The following is a 20,086-nucleotide window of genomic DNA, read 5'->3' as shown; positions in this document are numbered from 1 at the left end:
GGTCCCTCTCGCCTCCTCCCCTGTGCACCACAGGGGGTCCCGTTATCCCACCGGGGACCCAGCTGTCCGCACTGCCCCGCCGGGATCGCCGCTTTCCTCGGGGGATCTCCGCTGCCTCCTCGGTCTTCTATCGTCCCCTGGAGGACCCCGGACTGTCTCTCCTGCCTCTCGAGGGTCCCTCTTGCCTCCTTCCCTCTGTCCCACAACGGGTCCCGTTATCCCAACGGGAACGCTGCTGTCCCCAGTGGTCCAAGAGGGTCCCGTTATATCCCGTTACATCCCGTTCCCGGGAGCACTGCTGTCCGTATGGCACCATCGGGAACCCCATTGTCTCCAGGATGCCCCCATTGTCCTCGGGTCCCTCTTGCCCCATGCTTCGTAGTGACGTGGCTTCTGCCCCACGACACCGGCGTGGGGGACACACACACGGACTCGTTACCATGACAACGTCCCCGGTGCCCCCGCCCCGTCCCTGTGTTAACGTTAGGACAATTAACCCTGGAGCTGTCAGCACCGCGAGGGATACGGCGGGACCACGTCCCCGACATACAGGGCGGACATCCCCGCCATCACAGCGCTTGTCACATCGCACTGCACTCCCAGTGTCCCGCCGGGACCGTGGCGAGAGCGCTTGGTCCCCGCCGCACCGCCCGTCCCGTCGGGGCCCGCAGGTGCGCTCCCGAGCTCGATCTCTCGGCCGGCGACTGCTCCGGCCTTGCGCGGGGATCGCTTAGTGCTGTCTTCCCGCCTCCACGTGCGCCACAGCCATGGCGGCCCCCGTGCGGCTCGGGAGCGCGGCCCCGGTGCCCGCCAAAGGTGGGCTGGGACCGGCTCAGCGCGGGGCTCCCGGTGCCGCTACCGGGCGCTGTTTTGGTTGCCTCGACGGGGGAGGCCGGGCCGGTGGCGGGAGGTGGCTCCGCCACCGTGCCGGCCACCCCCGCCGCCGGCCCGGCCCAGCTGGCCCTTTGTCGGTTGTCCCGTGGGCCGTGCGGGGAGGGTTTGGTGGCTCGTGAGTGCCGGTGTTGGGCTGGAAATAGTGAATAATCCCCCTGCTGTCACTCCCCCGCTGCACTCTGGCATCGCCGAGATGTAGGGGGGCGGCTGCTGTCGGGGGGCGGCTTCAGGATGAGGCTCCCGGGGATGGGTAACCCGGCGCTGGGCGGCTTTTTCCCGGTGGGATAACGGGATCCCCTTGCTGGGGGAACAGGGGTGCGCTAGGATGTCGCCGGGGTGCTGGCCGATGAGCCCTGCGGGGCTGTCCCCTGGGTGTGGGGACAGCCAGCTGCGCTCACAGGGTTTCACAGTTACTGCGGTGCTTTCTGGGCTAAAAAAGCCGCTTTTGTTTCCCCAAAAAGCGCCAGCGTGAAGGGCAGGACCCCACTCCTTTTCCCTGCTTGTCCCGAGGGGTTTGAGCACAGCCAGCCAAGGCTGCTGGTGGTCCCTGGGGTGCTGCTCCCTGACGGCTCCTTGGGTCCCCCCTTTGTCCCACAGCCCGAGCACGACTCGTGGCCCAGCAGATCCCCCCGGAGATCCTCGGGAACGCGGAGCTGCGGGAGGCGGTGGAGGCCCTGCCCCCCAACTACAACTTCGAGATCCCCAAGACCATCTGGCGGATCCGGCAGGCTCAGGCCAGGAGGGGTGAGCGCTGAGCCGGGGGATGAGCGGCTTTGGGGCTGGTTTGTGCTGCTGAGCCCCCTCCCCGTGGGACCCCCGTGGGGCAGGGGTGGGGCCGAGCTGCTGCTGTGCCCCCGGTGTATTTAGGCCCTGTCTTGGGGAGCTCTCCTCCTCTCGAGGGAGGTTAATAGATCTGTATCTCTGGATTATAATCACATTGGACAGGACAGGTTGAGCTGCGCGGACCTGTCAGCCTGGAGATGTGTCTGGGATGCCGGCCAGGTCCCTGCTGTGCTCCTTTTGCCTCTCTTCTCTCTCCCTGCACTTTCCTGACACACTGCTGGGGCCGGGAAGGGGGAGCCCCCCAACACCGGGCACAGGGGAGGGCTGGCAGGGAGCTGGGCCGTGCTGCTCTCGGGTCTGAACCTTCCTCAGAGGGCTGTGTCGCCCCAGAGGAGCGGGGGATGATTGTGGAGGCTTCAGGAGTGGTGCCAGGGCTTTCCCTGCACAGCCTGTGCATCCCACTGAGCAATATGTGATCAACTACGGGGAGCAGGACACGGAGCCTCCCCCTCCATCCCCGGCTGTCACCAGCGTCCCCAGCCCGACTTCACGTGCAGACAGGGGCTGCTCGTGGGGCTGTGTGGCAGAGTCACATTTGAAATGCTTTGTATCCACCTGGGAATGTCTCTGCCTGCTGCCACCGAGCTGGCAGGGCTGGCGGGTGTCACGGGGGATGTTCTGGAAGCTGAGCTGCTGCTGGCTGCGGTGCCTGGAGGGTGTGGGGCTGTCCAGCCCATCCCGGCTGTGCTGTGGGAGTCAGGGCTGGACGTGTCCCCAGCAGGACACGGCGAGGCCGCCCAGCCGTGCTGCTCTGGCTTTCCTCGCTGTGTTTTGCTGCTTGGCACCTCCTAATTAAATGTAAATATGCGGCTGGGATTTAGGCTTCCGAGCTGGGAGCGGAGCCCATCAGCCAGCCAGCCGTGCTGGGATTTAAAAATCCGCGTGTGCACAGAGCAGCCAGGGGCTCGTTGCTGGGGGAACGCAGCCTCCCACAGGGCTGCAGCCAGCCCTGCCTGTGCCCTGCCTGCTGGGGGGTTTGGGGGGGTTGGGGAGCACCCCCTTTCTCCATTGTGCTGTGATGGTGGAGAGCGACCCAGCTGCCTCCTGGCACCCCCCTGTTTGCAGATCTGGGGTGGAGGGCAGCCCCAAGTGGGCCAAAAGGGTCTCAAATGGGCTGGGGGATGCTGGGACATGGAGCCCTCGTCCCTGCCAGGTCAGGCAAGCGCTGGCAGAGCACGTGCAACTTTCCTTGGGCCCTGCAAGTTGGAACAGGGTGGGATCAGCCTGATTTGAGACTCTTCACAGCTCCACACTGGCCAGCAGGCTGGGCCTGGCAGCACAGGGATGGAGGGGAATCTGGAGAGAGTGTTTGGATAGATAGCATGGAAGCTGGGATATCTTAGTGGGATTGGGAGGTGAAACAACAATGGGATTAATGGGGCCTCCTCCATTCACTTCTTCCATCATGGTCTCTATTCCTCCCCACCACCCCATGGGGGGGCTCCTGGCTGGACCCCAGGCACTGGCCAGTCCTCTGGCCTTTGAAGGAGGAGGGATTGTTCTGAGCTGTGAGGAGGGAACAAATGAGGAAACATAATTTGTTGTTGAATAAATTCCTGCAAGGCACAATGCTGCGGCTGTTGCTGGCCACCCTCCTGAAATGGAGAGAGAAGCTGGGAGGGGGGTGTGGAGAAGGGCAGTGAAAGATGATCAAGGGTTTGGAGCAGCTTCTGTATAAGGAGAGATTAAATAGATTTAGATCCTTTAGCTGGAAAAGAGGTGAACGAAGGGGGATATGATAGGGATGTAGAATTGTGAATGTTGTGGAGAGGCTGAACAGGGGATAATTATTCGCTCTTTCTTGTACCAGGAGAACCAGGGGCACACGTTTACATTATTAGGAACAGGTTTAAAATAAACAGAAGAAAGTACCTTTTGCTGTGCAGCACATAATTAAAATCTGGAAGTCATTACTGCGGGAAGCAGGACAGACCAGCAGTGTCAGCGGGTTCAGAGAGGGATGAGGTGTGTGCACAGAGAGAGTGGATATGGCCCAAGGCAGGACAGTCTGCCCCCGAGCTGCCAGAGCCACCCAGACTTTTGGCCAACACCTGGCTAGTTTGGGGAGGATGGTTCGTGGCTGCAGCTTGAGCTGGTCCCCACTTCAGGATGTCCCTTCCAGTCCCTCCTAACCCCGTGGCTGTTTCTCTTCCCAGTGGCCCTGCAGATGCCAGAGGGGCTCCTCATGTTTGCCTGCACAATCGCTGACATCATTGAGCGGTAAGACCGTGGCCTTTCCCTGCTTCCCTGCGGGTCTGGGGCTGCCGAGGGCATGGGGGCTGTTGCTGGGGATGGGTTGGCCACTGGGCAGGATGAGGCCCAGGGCTATGGATGAGAGGGTGCCATGGCTGCCTTTGTGGGGCCACAACCTGGCTGGGCACAGCCCTGAGGCAGGTCACAGGGACCTGCTGCCAGCCCTGGGGACAGGGACCGGCACGGTGCCAGCCCAGCCCTCGCTGCTTGGCTTCTCCTCCCCTCTGCTCTGTGCTAGGAGCTGCTGACAGGCTCAGCATGCCAGGGCCCCAGGGGGGTGCTGGAGCCGGGAGCAGCCATGTCAACAAGCGACTGCTGCCAGCCCTGTGCCCGCACGCTCACCAGGACAGCGCGGCCAGGGGAGGGCCAGCAGCGGAGCCACCGCTGCGGCACAGACCCATCCTCCTCTCCCCTCATCCTGCCCAGCACCGGGATGCGCAGGGGCAGCCTCGCTGTGCCTGGGGAGGCTTGAGGCCACGGTGATGGCGTGGAAAGGGTCACTCCTGCTGGGTGACCCCTTGGCCACGGCTCCTCTCTTGATTTTCCTGTGCCGCTTGAGAGGCGAGGCTGAGGCACTGGAGAGAGGAGCTGGGCAGTGCAGTGACAGTGGATGCAGGCACCTTGCAGAAATTGGCCATGATCTCTTTCCTGCTGAGAGCCTCTTCCTTCCTCCCCACCCACCGCAGCCCCTCTCTTAGCACAATGAATTAGCGCTAATAGCACTTCGTGCCTCGCCTGCCATCGGGGTCGTGGCACTCATTAGCAGCTGCCTTGCCGAGGCCAGCAGCCTCGCCTCCCCGCCGAGCCGAGGCGAGCTGCCGCTGCTGTGCTGGGTGGGAAGGCAGCCGTGCCCGTGGGCTTTGTCCCTGCTCTGCCATCGCCTCCCCTGCGGGGATCGCGGCAGCCCCACACTCGGTGGGAAGGTGGGAGCGGGCAGGGGACGGGCGGGGAGGGCAGGGGATGGGTGTGAGCGTGGGCAGCAACGCGTGGGTTTGTCCCTTTAAGTGGAGCTGCCTCCTCTCCAGCTTTGGCACCCAGCCGCTTTCATGTCTCCGACTTCAAAGGCAGCGGATTAAGGGGCTCTTTTATCTGAATGAAACCTTAAGCCCCGATTCCCGGTGGATGGTGGATTCCAGGGTGCTGAATGCCAGGGTGCCCATGGATTCTGGGGTGCTGGCATCCTTGCTGGCCTCACCCTCTTTGCTGGGGGTGCTCCACAGGGCTGGTGAGGGGTGCTGCATGGGTGGAGGTGCCCAACCAAGGGAGGGGATGTGGTGGCATTGATGGGATGGTGTTCGGATGTGAGATGGTTTCAAGGCCGAGTAGGAGGGCCGTATCCTTCCCTGACTGCCGCCGTGTACCACCTGGAGACATGCCACGGCCACTCCCTTACTGGGAGCACTGGGTGCCATCCGTGCCCCTGCCTGGGGACGTGGCTGTGAGCAGCACTGCCAGCCAGAGGATTGTGGCTGTGGGCAGGAGTGAGCCCAGCCCTGGGTCTGCTCTTTTGGGGACACACTTGGGGACACATTGGGGACCTGGTTACGTTGCTGGAGGTGAGGTGTGAATCGGCAGGTGGCCTCGTTAGTTTCTGCCTCTTCCTGCTATTAATATTCATCGCCAGCATTAATGTGGAATCGCAGCTCGCCGCCCGCTCCTGCTGGCCCTCCTCACCCAGTGCTGGGGCCGGATGAGCCTCCGACGTGACAGGAATGGCTGCAGCTGTGTGCTCTGGCTGCCGTGGCCAGGCTGGGGACAGCGGCTTGTGGTGCCATTTGTGGTGCCATCAGCCCTGCGCTAGTGTCCCCTTCCTCCTGGTGACAGAGAGGATGTGAGGGCTGAGCGTGACAGGAATACCTGTGTGCCCCCGGGGGGCACTGCTCAGTGAGCAGCCCCTTTCCCCAGCCCATGCCTACAGCCTCCTGCCTCGTCCTTGCTGGTGGGAGTTTGCATTCTCTGCTGCTGGCTGCAGAGCCATGCCCGGGGCTGGTGCCCTGGGGTGACAGTGGCCACCCCTGTGTGTTTCAGTTGAACTGGAGCCGTGTCAGCTGCCACTCAGACGGAATATTTATCCTTTCTGCTGGAGCTGCCTTTTAATAGAATATTTGTGCCGTGGCCTGATGGTGCTGGGGAGAGCCGAGAGCGGGGATGTGGCTCACTCCCCCGCATCACAGCCGGCTCCAAGAGGACACGGTGCTTGCTGTGCGTCTGTCTGTCCCCGTGCAGTGGGATGGCAGTGTCACCACGTCCCTCACTGCCATGTGGGAGTGAGCAGGCCCCCGGGGAGCTCCGTGGAGTAAAGAGGGGAGGGGGTGGCCAGGTGGGGCCTGTCTGAGCTTCCCAGCATGGCACTGGCGCTTGCCAAGCCCCGAGGGGCTGCAGGGATGAAGATGTAGCCGAAGCATCGCAGCCACCGCTGGAAAGGCCGGTGGGGTTCTTAGCCTGGAGCTTTTGAAATCAAGAGCAGTCTCGGAGCATTGACCAGTGTGAGGCCAGTTAATTACGGTTAATAGGTTTGTCATTGTCAAAGATGTGCCGGGGCAAGCGGCCGGGCTGCGGAGGGGGCGGTGGGGCCGGGGTCTGCCCGCTGCCGGTGCCACATCACGACGCTCCCGCGGCACCTTCCAAATTGGCTCCATTTGTCATGGCTGATGTCATTCGGCAGAGGGGAACTCGTGCTGGGGGGTGGCAGTGTGGAGAGCCGCGTGGGGGGAGCTCGGACCACAACTCAGGGAGGGGCAGCCCCCCAGCCCACCCGCTGTCGTGCCGGGGAGGTGGCAGTCGTGTCCCCCTGTGCCACCAGCTTGCAGCTGGGGGCTGTGCAGCCAGGAGCGGACCCCCGCTCCCCTCCCTGGCGGGGCTGGAGCAGACGGATCAGCTGGGCTCTCAGCTGGGCTTTTGATTCCGTGTTAATAAAGTCGGCTGTCAGGCTTCACAGCTGCTAATCCCTCTGTCTTCCTGTGCCACGCCGGGGTGAGAGGCTCCTGCTAATCAGCCAGGGCTTGGTGGCGAGGATGGGCAGTGGCAGAGGGGCACAGGAGTGTCCTGATGCCCACACAGGCTGCCCTGCTGCAGCTTTAAACACCTCCCCACTCCCAATGGCTTTTGAAGATCCATGAGAGGCGGTGCTGGAGGGGTGCAGACCATCCTGGTCTTATCCTGGTGACTCAGGAGCATGTGGGGACTTCTTGGAGTGACATTGAGTCCTGGTTGAGCAATAAGGAGTTAAACATCTGTGTGCACAACCCAACAGCTGTGGCAGAGCTTGAAATGCCCCACTGTGGCTGGCACAAAACAGGCCCTGATGGCTGGTGTGCCCCACAGTCCCCGGTGCCATGGCTGGTGTGCCCAGCAGGTTCCCAGTTCCAGCAGGCACCAGGTCCCTTGGCCAGGCAGGTCTGCCATGTGGCACTGAGCAGTGTGCTACTGAATGCTGTGATGAAGCTGGCAGCATCACCAGGGGGTCCCAAAAGGCCACCCTGGGACACTGACACAGATCAGGATGTGGTCTCAGGTGCACAGTGCCGTGGCTCTGCCGGCCAGCGCTGCCTTCCTTTCTTCCCTCGTCCTTTCACGCACAACCTGGAGGCGCTGGCAGCGGGTGCACACTGTGCAGGGGAATTTAATCACTGTCATTAACCACACAACAGCATCATTAGGAGGAATGAAGTTCTCACTTCATTGGAGATGTTCAAAACCTTCTACCCGGGTGGTGGCTGTGCCAGGGGGATTTGGCTGGGGGAATGCGTGGGGTCTATAGGGCTGTCACCTTCCAGGGCTGGGATGTGCCAGCACAGGTGTGGTGCTCACCACCAGGTGCCCCATGCCACCTCCTTGTGTCCCACAGATCTCTGTGATGTGACCATTGTGAACAGGGGACAGGCACCATCCAGACACAGGATGGTCATGGTGGCTTTACAACCAACGTGCACTGGCCCTTGGTTTGTCTTTTTGTGCAGCAGTTTTTCTGCTGCTGCAGGACCAGCAAAGCTGGGGTGCCCTGGGACGTGCCCCTTGAGAGGTGTTTACCCTGCCACCTATAGTGAGGACAGAGTAGAAAGTGCCCTCAGGGGAGGGGACCCAGCTGGAGATGGTTCCTCCTGGGGGGATGTGGGGACACCCACCTCTCCCCACAGTGCCCCACTTGCAGAAGCTCTGTGAGGTCCCATCACTGCCCAGCTGCAGCTGGGCTCTTCCAGCACCAATTGCAATAAAATAGCAAACTCATTATTTTTATTACATGCAGCCTTCCTGTGCTAATGAAGTTGGGAGTCTGGTAATGGGGCTTGGTGATGGGCTTCTCCGCTAATTAAGTGCACTGTTCCCGACCAGGGCTGGGCTCAGCCCCCACAGCCCAGGACAGCAGCACCCACGGGTGTCCTGGGACAGGCTGGGCTTGGGCACAGGGCAGGCAGTGGGTGTGGAGTTTGTGGGGTGATCATGTGGTGCTTGTGGGGTATTTGAAGGGCCACATGCAGGTGAGGCAGGTGGCTGTGAGGCAAGGGGCAGGCTGCACCATGTCCCTGTTCCCAGCACAGCATGCAGGCACCCTGGCATCATCCCAGTGTTGTCTCCATCCTCCCATAGCACAGGGGTCCTGGCCACTCTCAGCCCAGTCCCCTCAATCCCCTCCCCACCAAGGGCTGGTGGACACACAGGGGCTGAGGACTCGTCCCTGCTGGGGAGAGCAGCTCTGCCTCATGGCTTGAGGACCAGCACTGTATCATTCACACACTGCCAAGGGACCTCGCGCTCCTGCCAGCAGCAAATGCTCTCATTCATTTTTCGAGGGGCTGGGATAAATCAGGGCTGCTCCAACCAAGTGCCTGTGCTCAGGTGACAGGGACTGGTTACCCCATGCTTGGAGACATGCAGGCCCCATGTGTGCATGTCTCTGACCCCGTGTTTTCAGCCCCAAAACTGGGGCTGCTGCCTCCATCCTGCGCTGGGGAGCAGAGCTGGGAGGGCCTGGGGGTCCCAGCTGGGATTGGGACTGGGACCTGGCCCACCCTGGAGCACATCCTGCCAGTGCTGAGCATGGGGCTTTATAAATGGGATTTTGGGAGCCATCTGTTTAAAGGAGCAGATAATGAATTAGGGGGAGATGAGAAAAATGCTAAGGCCAGGCGGTTTTTCAGAATGAGCCGGGGTTTGCAGGACGTAAAAGATGAATAACCTCCCCATGTGTTCAATATTCATGAGCTCCCAGCTGTAAGGAGCGTCTCAGCACTGGGTGGGGACATCCCTGTCACCACTGCCAGCACGCTGCTGGGACCCATCCGTGACTGTGACAACTTCCAGGGACACAAAACACAAGAACGCTGCCGTGGCTGCCCCTTGCCTGCGTCCTGGTCTGGGCTGGCTGGCAAGCAGCTCCCCAGCCCACATCGGAGGCAGGTGGCTGCTAATTGACATTTCCTTCCTCTGTAGTTTGATGAAAGACTCTGGCGACACCGAACTGATTAAAACATCAAGGGGAGGCCCTGGCGCTTGCCTTTGATTTGTCTCGGGAGATGATTACGGCTCCACTGGATTGTCCAGCCCAGCCGGAGCGGGTGATCCCGGTCCATGCCGTCCTGGAGCCCCTCCTGCAGCACCACCAGGCTCCTGGCCTTGCCAGCACCGTTGGGTTCCCTCCTCACCAGGCACCATCCCGTGGCCTCTTTGCTCACCTGTGACTCCACTCCCTGAAGCCAGAGGAGGAATCTTGCCCGTGGCTCAGCCGCCTCTCCCTGCCCAGCTGCAGCCCCACAGGGCCACGGGCACTCCTGCCCTCCTCCTTCCACCGTTGCTATTTCACTTTCTTGCTCTTCACCCCCAGGGACTTTCTCTGGGGTTTGGGCCAATTTGCATACATTTTAATCTATAAAAAATTAAGCGGCGCTGGCTGCCGCTCTGAGTCAGACCTCCCCATCCTGAATCTTAAGGAGCTGAATAATTTTCCACTTTTGCTGAGATGTGTGGAGTCTGATTCATGTTCATCTCATCACCTCTCATTAGAGGAGGGGGCTGGGGGCTCGGAAGGGTGGGACGAGCCTTCTCGAACCTTCACTGGTAGCCCCCAGCCCCATAGTGTGGCCACGTGGGCAGTGGAGGAGCCATCCTCGCATCCAGGCCACACTGGCTGTGAGGAATCGCAGGATTTGGGTGCTGGCAGGATCCGCCCCATCTTCTGATGCTCTCCAGCTGCATCCCCAACCCTTGTGGAGTGGGAGCTGCCCAGGCAGGACTGGGGAGGTGAGGATGGCTGTGTCCCCTCCTCGGGGGTGCTGCAGCTCCCCTGTCCCCCTCCCCGGGCGCTGGCGGATGGGCCGGAGCTGTTAATATTCAGCACGCTCCGCCATTTCTCCACCTTCTGCCATCTGCCCAGCTCTGCCCACCATTTCTATTCTTGCCGCCGACGTAACGTTCCCTGCCTGGCGCTTGTGGGGGGCGCGGGACCCTGGCCCCCAGCCAGCCATGGGTGCTGCAGGGGGTGACGCTGTGCCAGGGCCTCCTCCTTCCCTGGTCCCCTGTGCCAGCAGCAGGGGGGACCCCGCTGGCACCGAGCTACAGCGGGCCTCAAGTAAATAAGGAATTAGCATCTGGTTTAAGCAGCCCCTCCAGGCACGGGGCTTTGTCATGGCAATACCTGCTCTCATCCTGCTGCGGCAGCTCCCTGGGAAGGCAGCCAAGCTAATAATCCCCCAAAATGGTGCAATAAATACCCACAAAGGTGGTGCCTCTAAATCATGCCAGAGTCCTGGCTTTGCTGCTCGGTGCTGGTGTGTGCCCCTTCACCCACAGGCTGGCAGGTGCCAGGTGGGTTTGGACTGAAGCACTGAGGGTAGGGGACAGCACCAGTGGTGGTTTGATGCATTCCCTCGCTAAGTGCCACTCAAGCACCAGCTCTTCTGGAGGTCACCCAGCTTGGCCAAACCGGCATGCAGGGGTGGCACAGCCAGGTGCAGATCAGATTCACCGGCTCACACAGTGCCCAGGTATGGGATGATGATGGCTTGGCTGGCACTGCAGGGGATTCCAGGGCACCTCTTCTGCCCATCCTGGTGACTCCAGTGCCCAGGGCTGTCTGGTGGAAGCAGTGGCACCACGCTGTGCCGGGTCTCCCTCTGCTGCTCTCCCTGCTGGAGCATTAGGAATCTGGCAGCGTATTGTTTGATGAGTGGATAATCCGCTGAATTGCAAACAGCTTTACCCAATTGAAGAGGCGGATTACCGCTCTCCAGCTTAATCATGTTGACATCTCGGAGAGTAGCCAGTGCTTGTCCTCTTCAGCGCGTGGCTCGGTGGCAGCGCGGGGTCCCCGCATAGTGACACGCCACGAGGCTGGGGGGCAGAGCCTGGGCTGTGGTGACGCAGCCGTGACCCTCAGTGCTGTGCCTTCCCACAGATTCACGGGTGCAGAGGCGGTGGTGATGGGTGACGTGACCTACGGCGCCTGCTGCGTGGACGACTACACGGCCCGGGCCCTGGGCGCTGACTTCCTGGTGCACTACGGCCACAGTTGCCTAAGTAGGTGCCACTGAGTCCCGGGGTGCTGCTGGGGTGGCCGTGTGGGTGGGTGGGTGCACACTGTGGAGGCTATGCCGCTGCCACCGTGCCACACCGAGCAACTCCACACCCCTCTCGACGCCAGCTCGGAGACTTAGTGCCAAAGGCTAATCCCTTCCCAGAGGGCTTTCTGATCTCCAGCTTCAGCTGCTGGCTTTGGATGGGGCCAGGCTGGCTGGATGGCTGCTCACAGGCAGGATTTTGGGCGCAGCAAGGCGTGCTCATCCTGCTCGGCTGCTGCAGCAGCGCACGGATCCAGCCTTGTTGTCCCCAAGAGCAGAGCAGCAAGGCCATGGCTTGGCAGGACCCCACTGGCCCAGGAGCTGCCAGCAGGGATGAGGCTGCTCTTGCCCCTCACCTGGCCTCTGTGGAGTGATGAGGAAGGGAATGATGGCAGAGGAGAGCAAGGGCCTGGGGGTCCCGCTCACCCCGGGGCCAGGAAAGGCGGCTTTGCGGGTACAGTGCAGGCTGGGCGGGGAAGGGAGGAGGAGGCTGTGTGCTCCCCAGGCGGACAGTACTCTGGATCCAGTTGCCATGGAAACTGCGCTGCTGTCCCAGATGCTGCTAACTTTGAAGTCCACCCAGGATGGAATCAGCCCAAAAATAACAATAAGACGCTCAGGGTTTTAAGGTGGATCTGCAGAATTGCCATAGTGAATAGGAGGTGTGTGCATCCCTGCTGCCGCCACGCTCCCAGCACCTGGCAGCCCTCCTGGACGTTTATGGGGTCCTATAAACGGGTTTGAAGAATTGCATCGGGCTCTGTATGAAATACTGACTCCCCAGTTGAGAACTCTGTCCTGAAAGCCACGTCAGTGTGAGCATTCGTGGTGATAAATATGTGTGCTAGGTGCTTTGTTATGGAGGGAGGGTTATGGGCACCACTGGAACAGGGAGTATAAAACTCCTGGTTTGTAGCCTGCTGCTCATGAATGAACAGCAGGAAGGGGAGGAAGGAGCCGTATCCATCAGGCTGCTCCAGGGAATGGGAGTCACATCAGCTGGAGCTGCTCCCTGCAGGGACAGGCAGGCACTGCCAGGCTGACTGTCACCAGCCCAGCTGCCATCTGCTGCCTGTGGCCTTGTTGCCCTTGCCTGCTCTGGGTTGGGTGGGTCACAGGGCATCCTGGGTTACCCACGGGCTGCTGTGAGGATGCTGGGCTCCTTTTGAACTGTCCACGGTGGTCCTGTCACCTGGGTGGCCAGTGGTGAGGCACACAGATGCTTCCCGCTCCTTCCCAGCCCCACGTGCCCCACAGGAGGGAGTAATTTGCACTTAATTGTGATCAGGGAAGAGCACCAAAATGGGAAGTGAACGCTGAGCTGCAGATCGATGTGGACTCTGTGTACTTTAATTATTCACTTAATCGTGGTGACAAAGGCTTCTTAGCACCAGGGGTAATTAGATTTGTGTTCATTGATTCCCCAGGCTGCCATTATCTGGAGAGAAACGAGCGGGTGCTCTCCGTGGCTCACATCTGTACCCCCTGCCCTGGGTGCCAGCACCAGAGAGGGGTGGCACAGCCCACCCTGCCTGTGCCAGGGCAGTTTGGGGCACAGGGAGCCTCACCAACATGCTTTATTCCCCAGCTGCAGGCAGCAACAGCTTGGGGCTCACTGCAGCCCCTGGTGTAGCCCACACTCAGACCCTGTCTCTTCCCATCACCAGTTCCCATCGACTCCACACAGGGGCTGAAGATGCTCTATGTGTTCGTGGACATAAAGATCGATGCGTCCCATTTTCTTGAGACCATTCGCTTCAACTTCACAGCAGGCACCTCCCTGGCCCTGGTCAGCACCATCCAGTTCGTCTCCACGGTGCAGGTGAGACGGAAATCCCTGGCTTTTGTCTCCTCCTGAGTTTTCCTCTGGCTCAGCCCTTCCCCATCGCACCTTGCGCTGGGAGCGGCTGCCCTGGCGTGCTGGTGGAGCTGGTTCCCCTCTGACGAGTCGCTGCAGTAACGTGCCGCTGCCATAATGTTGATCAAGTACTTTATAATAACTCTGATCAATGTTTCATGGCGGCACCCCTCCCCAGCTCCCCCGGGAGCTGCTCTGGAAATGTCAGGGCAGGCGGTGGAGCACTTGGCATTTTGATGCAGTGCCGGCAGCGGCCGGGGAAGCTCCGGCGGGTCTGTCTGTCTGGCCCTGAACGGCCGGCTGGGCAGGGCGGGAGGAGATGAATGGGCCTCTTGAGCCGTGTCTATCTAAACACGGGGCTATCCAAGCGTTAAGCCTTTTCCCTTGTCTTTTAATTGATACGTTTGTTGAGCCTCGCTGAGCATCCCGGCTGTGCGGGGCTGTTCCTGGTGCCACCCCGAGCAGGCTGATTCTCCCCCACTGGGTCACAACAGCTGCGACTGCCACGACTGCGGTGTCCCCAAGGGTCCTCAGCCACCCTTTGTGCCATGGCCTGTCCCTGCTGACCCCACATCTCCCACAGGCAGTGTCACAGGAGCTGCGTTCCCAGTACAAGGTGTGTGTGCCCCAGTGTAAGCCGCTGTCCCCAGGAGAGATCCTGGGCTGTACGTCACCCCGGCTTGCTCAGGACACGGATGCCATTGTGTAAGTACCCAGGGTCCTTCACCACCCTCCTGCCTGGCCCAGACTTCCCATCCCCCCTACACCCCTTACCTGGTTTTGTGCAATTTTGGGGGATGATGAGGAACACCCACAGGCTGGGATGGGCCCCCTTCAGCTCCTCACGCTGCTTTAAGTGGCGTGTGCTTGTAGCACAGAGGAAATAATTGAGTCGTATATCAGAATAGATAATAGATGGAAGGGCGGGTGGATAATTGGAAAAGACAAATGGCCGGGGCCCAACATCACAGCAACATTAATTTTATTTAAGGACAGCAAATTAGAGGGAGCACTTCGCTTCCTATCACCTAATTATTTTAGGTAATGGAAATGCTTAATGTACTGTGAATACAGTGTGCTGCAGAATAAATAAATACAAGGACCCCACCCTTGGGGGGAGCCGGGGAGCCCAGGTGTGGGTTTGGGCCCTGCTGAGCTCCTTCTTGCCCAACAGCAATGGTGCCTTTCCAGGCACAGCCAGGCAGGGAGCTGGGCTCCAGATTGCTGGGCATGGAGTCAGTGGGAGCTCTGGATTCATCCTGAGCCACTTTCCGTCTCTCCAAGGACATCAGGAGCAGGCAGGGGCAGCCAGGCTGGCACTGCACTGCTGACAGTGGGTCCTTTCAGCTGGCAGAGGAGCGGCAGTGCGGTACCAACCCGCGCAGGTGCACTCGGCCTTACCTGCGTCCTCCCTGCGTTATTATTTTCTTCTTTGCACCGTCTCTGGGGCTAACTTTTGCAGACAAATTAGCTTTGATCTCCCAAAATGTCATTCTCCAATTAAGGGCAAAATCTAGTCAAGTTTTACGTCTGAATTCATTTTCCAAGCCCTCACTCCATTAGGGCAGCTGAATGAAAGGCTTTGAAATGTAATTGCTGACTGGAAATCCGATTAGAAATGGAAGCAGCAACGTCTAGAACCAGCCATTGAGATGGAGCAGCTCCCAGCCACCCTGTGCTGGTGTGAGCACCCCTCCTTGCTCTGAGCATGGCTGCCTCTCCAACCCTGCCGTGCCAGGGAGCCCTGGCTGTGCCTGCTGCCCCTGGGTCTCAGCACTGGAGCTTGGATTCCTGGTATCTCCAGTGTCCTGCAGTTTGGGGAAACAGTGGACACGTGGATGGGGTGCTTGCTGCTGTTTCCCAGTGCCATAGCTCTTCCTCCCCTCTCGGCAGGTATTTGGGCGATGGGCGCTTCCACCTGGAGTCCATCATGATTGCCAACCCAGGGATACCTGCATACAGGTACAGACACCCACTCCAATCCCATGGCGGGGAGCACCCCATCTGTCCCCGTGTGCACCCCAGGAACACCCCAGGGCTGGGCAGGTAGCAGGCAGGGGCAGGTGAGAGGCCATGGGGTGGGTGAGGAGGTGCTTTGGGGGAGATGAACATCAGCCATTTACTCCGGCTGAATATAAACATTTTGACAAGTACCTGTGAAAGCTCGTGGAGGTGCAGCCATTAAAGCCCGGCTGCTGCAGGCAGAGGCCATAAAGCGCGATGATGAGGCCGCTGAAAGCAGATGAAATATCAGGAGTGAAAGGCTGGGCCCATTTGGTGGAATCTGAATTTCCTAGTAGGTCGTTTGTTACGAGCGGGAGGCGCACGTCAGGTTTATGGCACTGGTGAAGCTGCCGAAACCCGAGTGGGATTTGATTAAAATTCTCCTCGTCAAACAAAGCAACAAATCAAAGAATTCTTTATAATTGATGAGCCAGGGTGGGGGGGAGCTGAGTGTGAAGCCGAGAACGGAGCCGAGGCTGTGCTGGGTGTTGGGGTGCTGTGGTGGGACACTTGTCCCTATCCTTAAGGAACTGGCTGGGTCCAACATCAGCCAGGAGGACAGATGCTGTGGGAGGCAATTAGTGCTAATGAGGGACGGGCATCACTGGGAGGAGGGTAGGTGATGGAGCACGTGTGAGCCTGGCTGTGCTTTGCAGGTACGATCCCTACAGCAAAGTGTTCTCGCAGGAGCACTACAGCCACGAGCGCATGCACCGTGCCCGGCAGGACGCCATCCGCACTGCCACCAGTGCCCGCTGCTGGGGACTCATCCTGGGCACGCTGGGACGTCAGGGCTCCCCCAGCATCCTACAGGTACCAGCCTTGTCCCCACTGTCCCTACTGGGCAGCAGGTGCTGCTGTTGGGTGGGGGGAAGCACTGATGAGCGATGGCACCATCGCTGTCCTCGCTGCCAGGGTGAGGGTGGATGTGGCACTGCTGGTGGCCCATCAGTGGCCACTGCCCTGGTCTGCGTGGGCAATTAGCAGCAGATGAGGGAGGCTGGACAAGGACTCATTAAACCCGTTCCTGGGGAGAGCTGGCCAGTCTCGGAGAACCCCCCTCCGCCCAGGCAGCTCGGCAATTAATTGGCTGGGTTTGTTTTAATTGGATGAACTTCCGATCAGGTTCAGCATCCCTGCTCAGCTGCTGTGCTGGTGCTTTCTGCACCCTGGCTGGGTGAGGGGAGCAGGACAGCAGAATGCTGCCCTCTGAGTGTGGTGGTCGTGCTCACACCCAGAAATTCTGGGGTAGCCACAGGTGAGGTTTGAGGCAGTGCAGGGACCAGGGGGCAGAGCAGGGCAGCAAGGTCCCAGCAGCTGCTCTTTCACAGTGGGCAGGACACAGGCACGGGGCAGGGGGTGATTAGTGCCAGCTCTGCAGGACAAGGACATCTCTGGCCCCTCTCCTCCTCCTGAAGGCTGTGGCTGCAGCCAGCCCATGACAGGCGGGTGTCCCAGGGCAGGCAGCCGCTAACGAGAACAGATTGTTGTCATTGAGCAGTAATTACTTCATTAGGCTGAGGCACGTGCTGGGGAGAGCTGGGCACAAGCCAGAGCTATGGCCACAGTCTGGCCTATGACTTCCAAGGGGATGGGGCTGTGGGGCAGAACTGGGACCCACAGAGGGTCTCATGGCCAGGAAGGGGCTGTGGGCTGGGGAACCCTAACCCTGCTGGGTGCCTTTTTCCCCTGCAGCACCTGGAATTGCGTCTCCGTGCCCTGGGCCGGCCCTATGTGCGGGTGCTGCTGTCTGAGATCTTCCCCAGCAAGTTAAAGCTCTTCCCAGAGGTGGATGTGTGAGTGCTGCTGACCCCCCTCCAGCCTCAGGGTGTCCCATCCCTGTGGAATTCCTGCTTGAAGCTGTCCCTGGCACATCTGTCACTGTGCAGGGAAGGGGCATGGCTGTCCTTAGCAGGGTGGCGCTGGCACAGTAAGGACCTTCTGGGGTTCTGCTGAGGGACTTCACTGTGGCTTGTTCTTCCCAAAACGCTCATCCCCATTGTGACATTTCCCTTCCAGGTGGGTGCAGGTGGCCTGTCCCCGGCTCTCCATCGACTGGGGAGAAGCCTTCAGCAAGCCACTGCTGACACCCTATGAGGTGAGCACCCCTTTCCATTTTGGGGGGACAGTCCTGGCTTGGGGTGATGCATCAGATCAGGCTTGGGGATGTCACTGCGTCAGATAGTGTCCCCTCCTCTCTCCATCTGTGTGCTCTGTACATAGTCCAGGCATGCTGCTGGGATATCCAGTCTTTTGTGAAACCTGTGGGATTCCCAGTGCCTGGAGCTTTGCCCCAGCAGTGCCCTCCTCAGCACACCAAGCTGGATGCTGGGACCTCTCCCAGCACCACCAGCTCCTCCTCCGTGGGCGCCGCTCGGGGACTCATCCCCGGTCCTCTCCGCAGGCTGCGGTGGCTCTCCAGGACATCGAGTGGCAGCAGCCTTATCCCATGGACTTCTATGCCAGCCAGTCCCTGGGGCCGTGGACGGTGAACCACGGTGGCACACAGCCCCCGCGCGGCGGGCGGCCGGCACAGGTGGGCAGCGGGGTGGGTGTCACCGAGTCCCCGCTCGGTCCGTCGGGCGGGTGAGAGCCCCGGGAAGGGCTGAGCACCGGCTGCCGCTCGGTGCCCGGTGCCGCGTACCCAAAGCGCCACCCCGTGGTGTCGCTGCCATCGAGCAGTAACGGGGACAGCGCCAGCCCGGCCCGGGGGAGGGACACGCGGATCCCCCCCAGCCCTGCTCGGGGTGAGCGCCTGCCGAGCCCCGCGGCTCCCCGGGAACGGGGGGGTTCCCTCCGCACTGCCCGCACGTTGAGCACGGGCTGGCTCATCGCAGCTCCGGCTGGGGCTGGGACATCCCTGACCCTGCCTCTCCCTGCAGGGCAAGCCAGCCGCGCCCCCCGCCCCGCCCGAGGCTGGGGAGCAGCCGAGCACCGGGGACCCCGCAGCCCCGTGAGTGTCGCCCGCAGCTGCCGCGCTCTGGGACCTGGCACGGGCAGCGGCGGGGGCACCGCTGGTGGCTCCCGCCAGGGTGAGCACCCCCGGGACCCCCTCTGCCATCGCCGGAATGGATGGGGTCGCACCCCGTACATCGGCGACACCACTGCCCGCAAGGACCGAGCCCGGCTGTCCGTGGGGAGTTGCTCCTTGCAAGACCAGGCCGTGCTGCTGCCCTGTCCCGGCCCCCGCCATCGCCCCGGGGGTCGCGTCCCGCCCGGGCTGCCCCCTCCTCACCCGCCGGGGACCTCCCGCCGCCAGGGGGCGCGCGTCACCTCCGCGAGGGCGCTCCGCTCGCCCTCCTCTCTCCGGCCAATCAGCGCGCAGCGTTTCGGCGGGAAGGCGGAAGTGGCGCTCCGGGGGCGCGGCCATGGCTGAGGCGCGGCCGCTGCGGCTGCTGGCCCTGCACGGTTACCGGCAGAGCGCCCGCCGCCTCCGCCAGCGCACCGGTGCGCTCCGCAAGGCCCTGCGCGGCCGCGCAGAGCTGCTGATCATCGACGCGCCTCACCCGTTGCCCGCCGGCGCTGAGGACGACCCCGACGGGGACGACCCCCCCCGCGGCTGGTGGTTCTCCGGGCCCGGCACGTTCGAGGCGGGCGAAGCAGCTGCGGCTCCGGTGGGGCTGGACGAGTCTCTGTCCACCGTGGCGGCGGCGCTGGCGGAGCACGGGCCCTTCGACGGGCTGCTGGGCTTCAGCCAGGGCGCGGCGCTGGCCGCCATGGTGTGCGCCCTGCGGGCCCGCGGCGACCCGCGCTTCCCGGTCACCTTCGCCGTGCTGGTGGCCGGGTTCGCCAGCCGCTCCCCGGCACACGGACACTTCTACCGGGAGCCCATCGCCCTCCCCACGCTGCACGTCGTGGGCGACACCGACGCCGTTATCGCAGCAGCCCTCAGCAGGGAGCTGGCCCGGTGCTTCGTGGAGCCCGTGGTCCTCACGCACCCCGGGGGACACTTCATCCCCGTGGCTCCGGCGCAGAAAAAAGCCTACCTGGAGTTCTTGGAATGCTTCTGCCCCGGGCAGGGCCAGCCCGAGCAGCCAGGGACTGGGGAGGTTTGAGATCAGGCTCTGTAATAATAAAGGACTGTGGTGAGCCATGTGCGCCCATCCTGTGAAGCATCACTGTTTCCATGCATCCAGAGGGACCAGAGAACAGCTCTCTGCATATTCTGCTCTTCAGTGTCCACCCAGGCCAGGCTAAATGTTTTTTTATCTCTCTTTTTTTCAGCTTTGTTGTATACATCAGTATAAAATATATATGTATATAAAGTTATGTATATAGCAGGTATGACACATAACACAATTGTGGGGGTGTGACAGTGAGGGGGTTGAGGGCAGGAGGGTGACACTGCTCTGTGTGCAAGGTGCTTTCAAGCTCAAACACCTGCTGAAAATGAGAGTCCCTCAGCTCAACCACAGCAAGTGTCTGCAGGGCACAGAGCTCCTGCAGTTTTACACCCCAAAGATTAGTGGTTTTTAATATCTGTTAAGCCAAACTTCCAGCTGGTCTGGGCCTGGAAAACCCTCTCATCCTTGGCAGTGCCAAGGATGTTTGTTTCAGGAATGAAATGTCTGCTGGCTCGGCATGCATGTGTTGGATCTTCCTTGCACAAAGTGCCTCCATGAACAAGAGAAACTTGTCACTGTTTGTGGCTCTGTATTATCCAGAAGCACACGAGAATCTT

The 20,086-nt window shown here is 60.9% G+C and overlaps 2 protein-coding genes across 3 annotated transcripts; both read left to right on the top strand.

Moving 5' to 3' along the window:
• Positions 1 to 742: 742 nt before the first annotated feature.
• On the top strand, positions 743 to 18,418 carry DPH1 (diphthamide biosynthesis 1). Of its 2 annotated transcripts, none has more exons than XM_058854488.1 (12): positions 743 to 816; positions 1,492 to 1,638; positions 3,894 to 3,957; positions 11,381 to 11,502; positions 13,211 to 13,365; positions 13,985 to 14,106; positions 15,295 to 15,363; positions 16,062 to 16,218; positions 17,101 to 17,201; positions 17,425 to 17,503; positions 17,810 to 17,941; positions 18,288 to 18,418. In XM_058854488.1, exons 1-12 carry the CDS (start codon positions 768 to 770, stop codon positions 18,360 to 18,362), a joined length of 1,272 nt encoding a protein of 423 aa, XP_058710471.1. In that variant the 5' UTR covers positions 743 to 767; the 3' UTR covers positions 18,363 to 18,418. The 2 variants fall into 2 exon arrangements, with proteins under 2 accessions (XP_058710471.1, XP_058710470.1); XM_058854487.1 differs by having other exon boundaries at positions 15,292 to 15,363.
• A 55-nt stretch (positions 18,419 to 18,473) lies between these two features.
• OVCA2 (OVCA2 serine hydrolase domain containing) lies at positions 18,474 to 19,518 on the top strand. Its single transcript, XM_058854490.1, has one exon. The coding sequence runs from the start codon at positions 18,474 to 18,476 to the stop codon at positions 19,458 to 19,460; it is 987 nt and encodes a 328-aa protein (XP_058710473.1). The 3' UTR covers positions 19,461 to 19,518.
• The last annotated feature ends 568 nt before the right edge of the window (positions 19,519 to 20,086 follow it).

Source organism: Poecile atricapillus, chromosome 21, assembly GCF_030490865.1.
Source record: "Poecile atricapillus isolate bPoeAtr1 chromosome 21, bPoeAtr1.hap1, whole genome shotgun sequence".
NCBI classification, from domain to species: domain Eukaryota; kingdom Metazoa; phylum Chordata; class Aves; order Passeriformes; family Paridae; genus Poecile; species Poecile atricapillus.
Note: the sequence above shows the minus strand (reverse complement) of the source record. Positions and strands in the feature narration are given on the sequence as shown.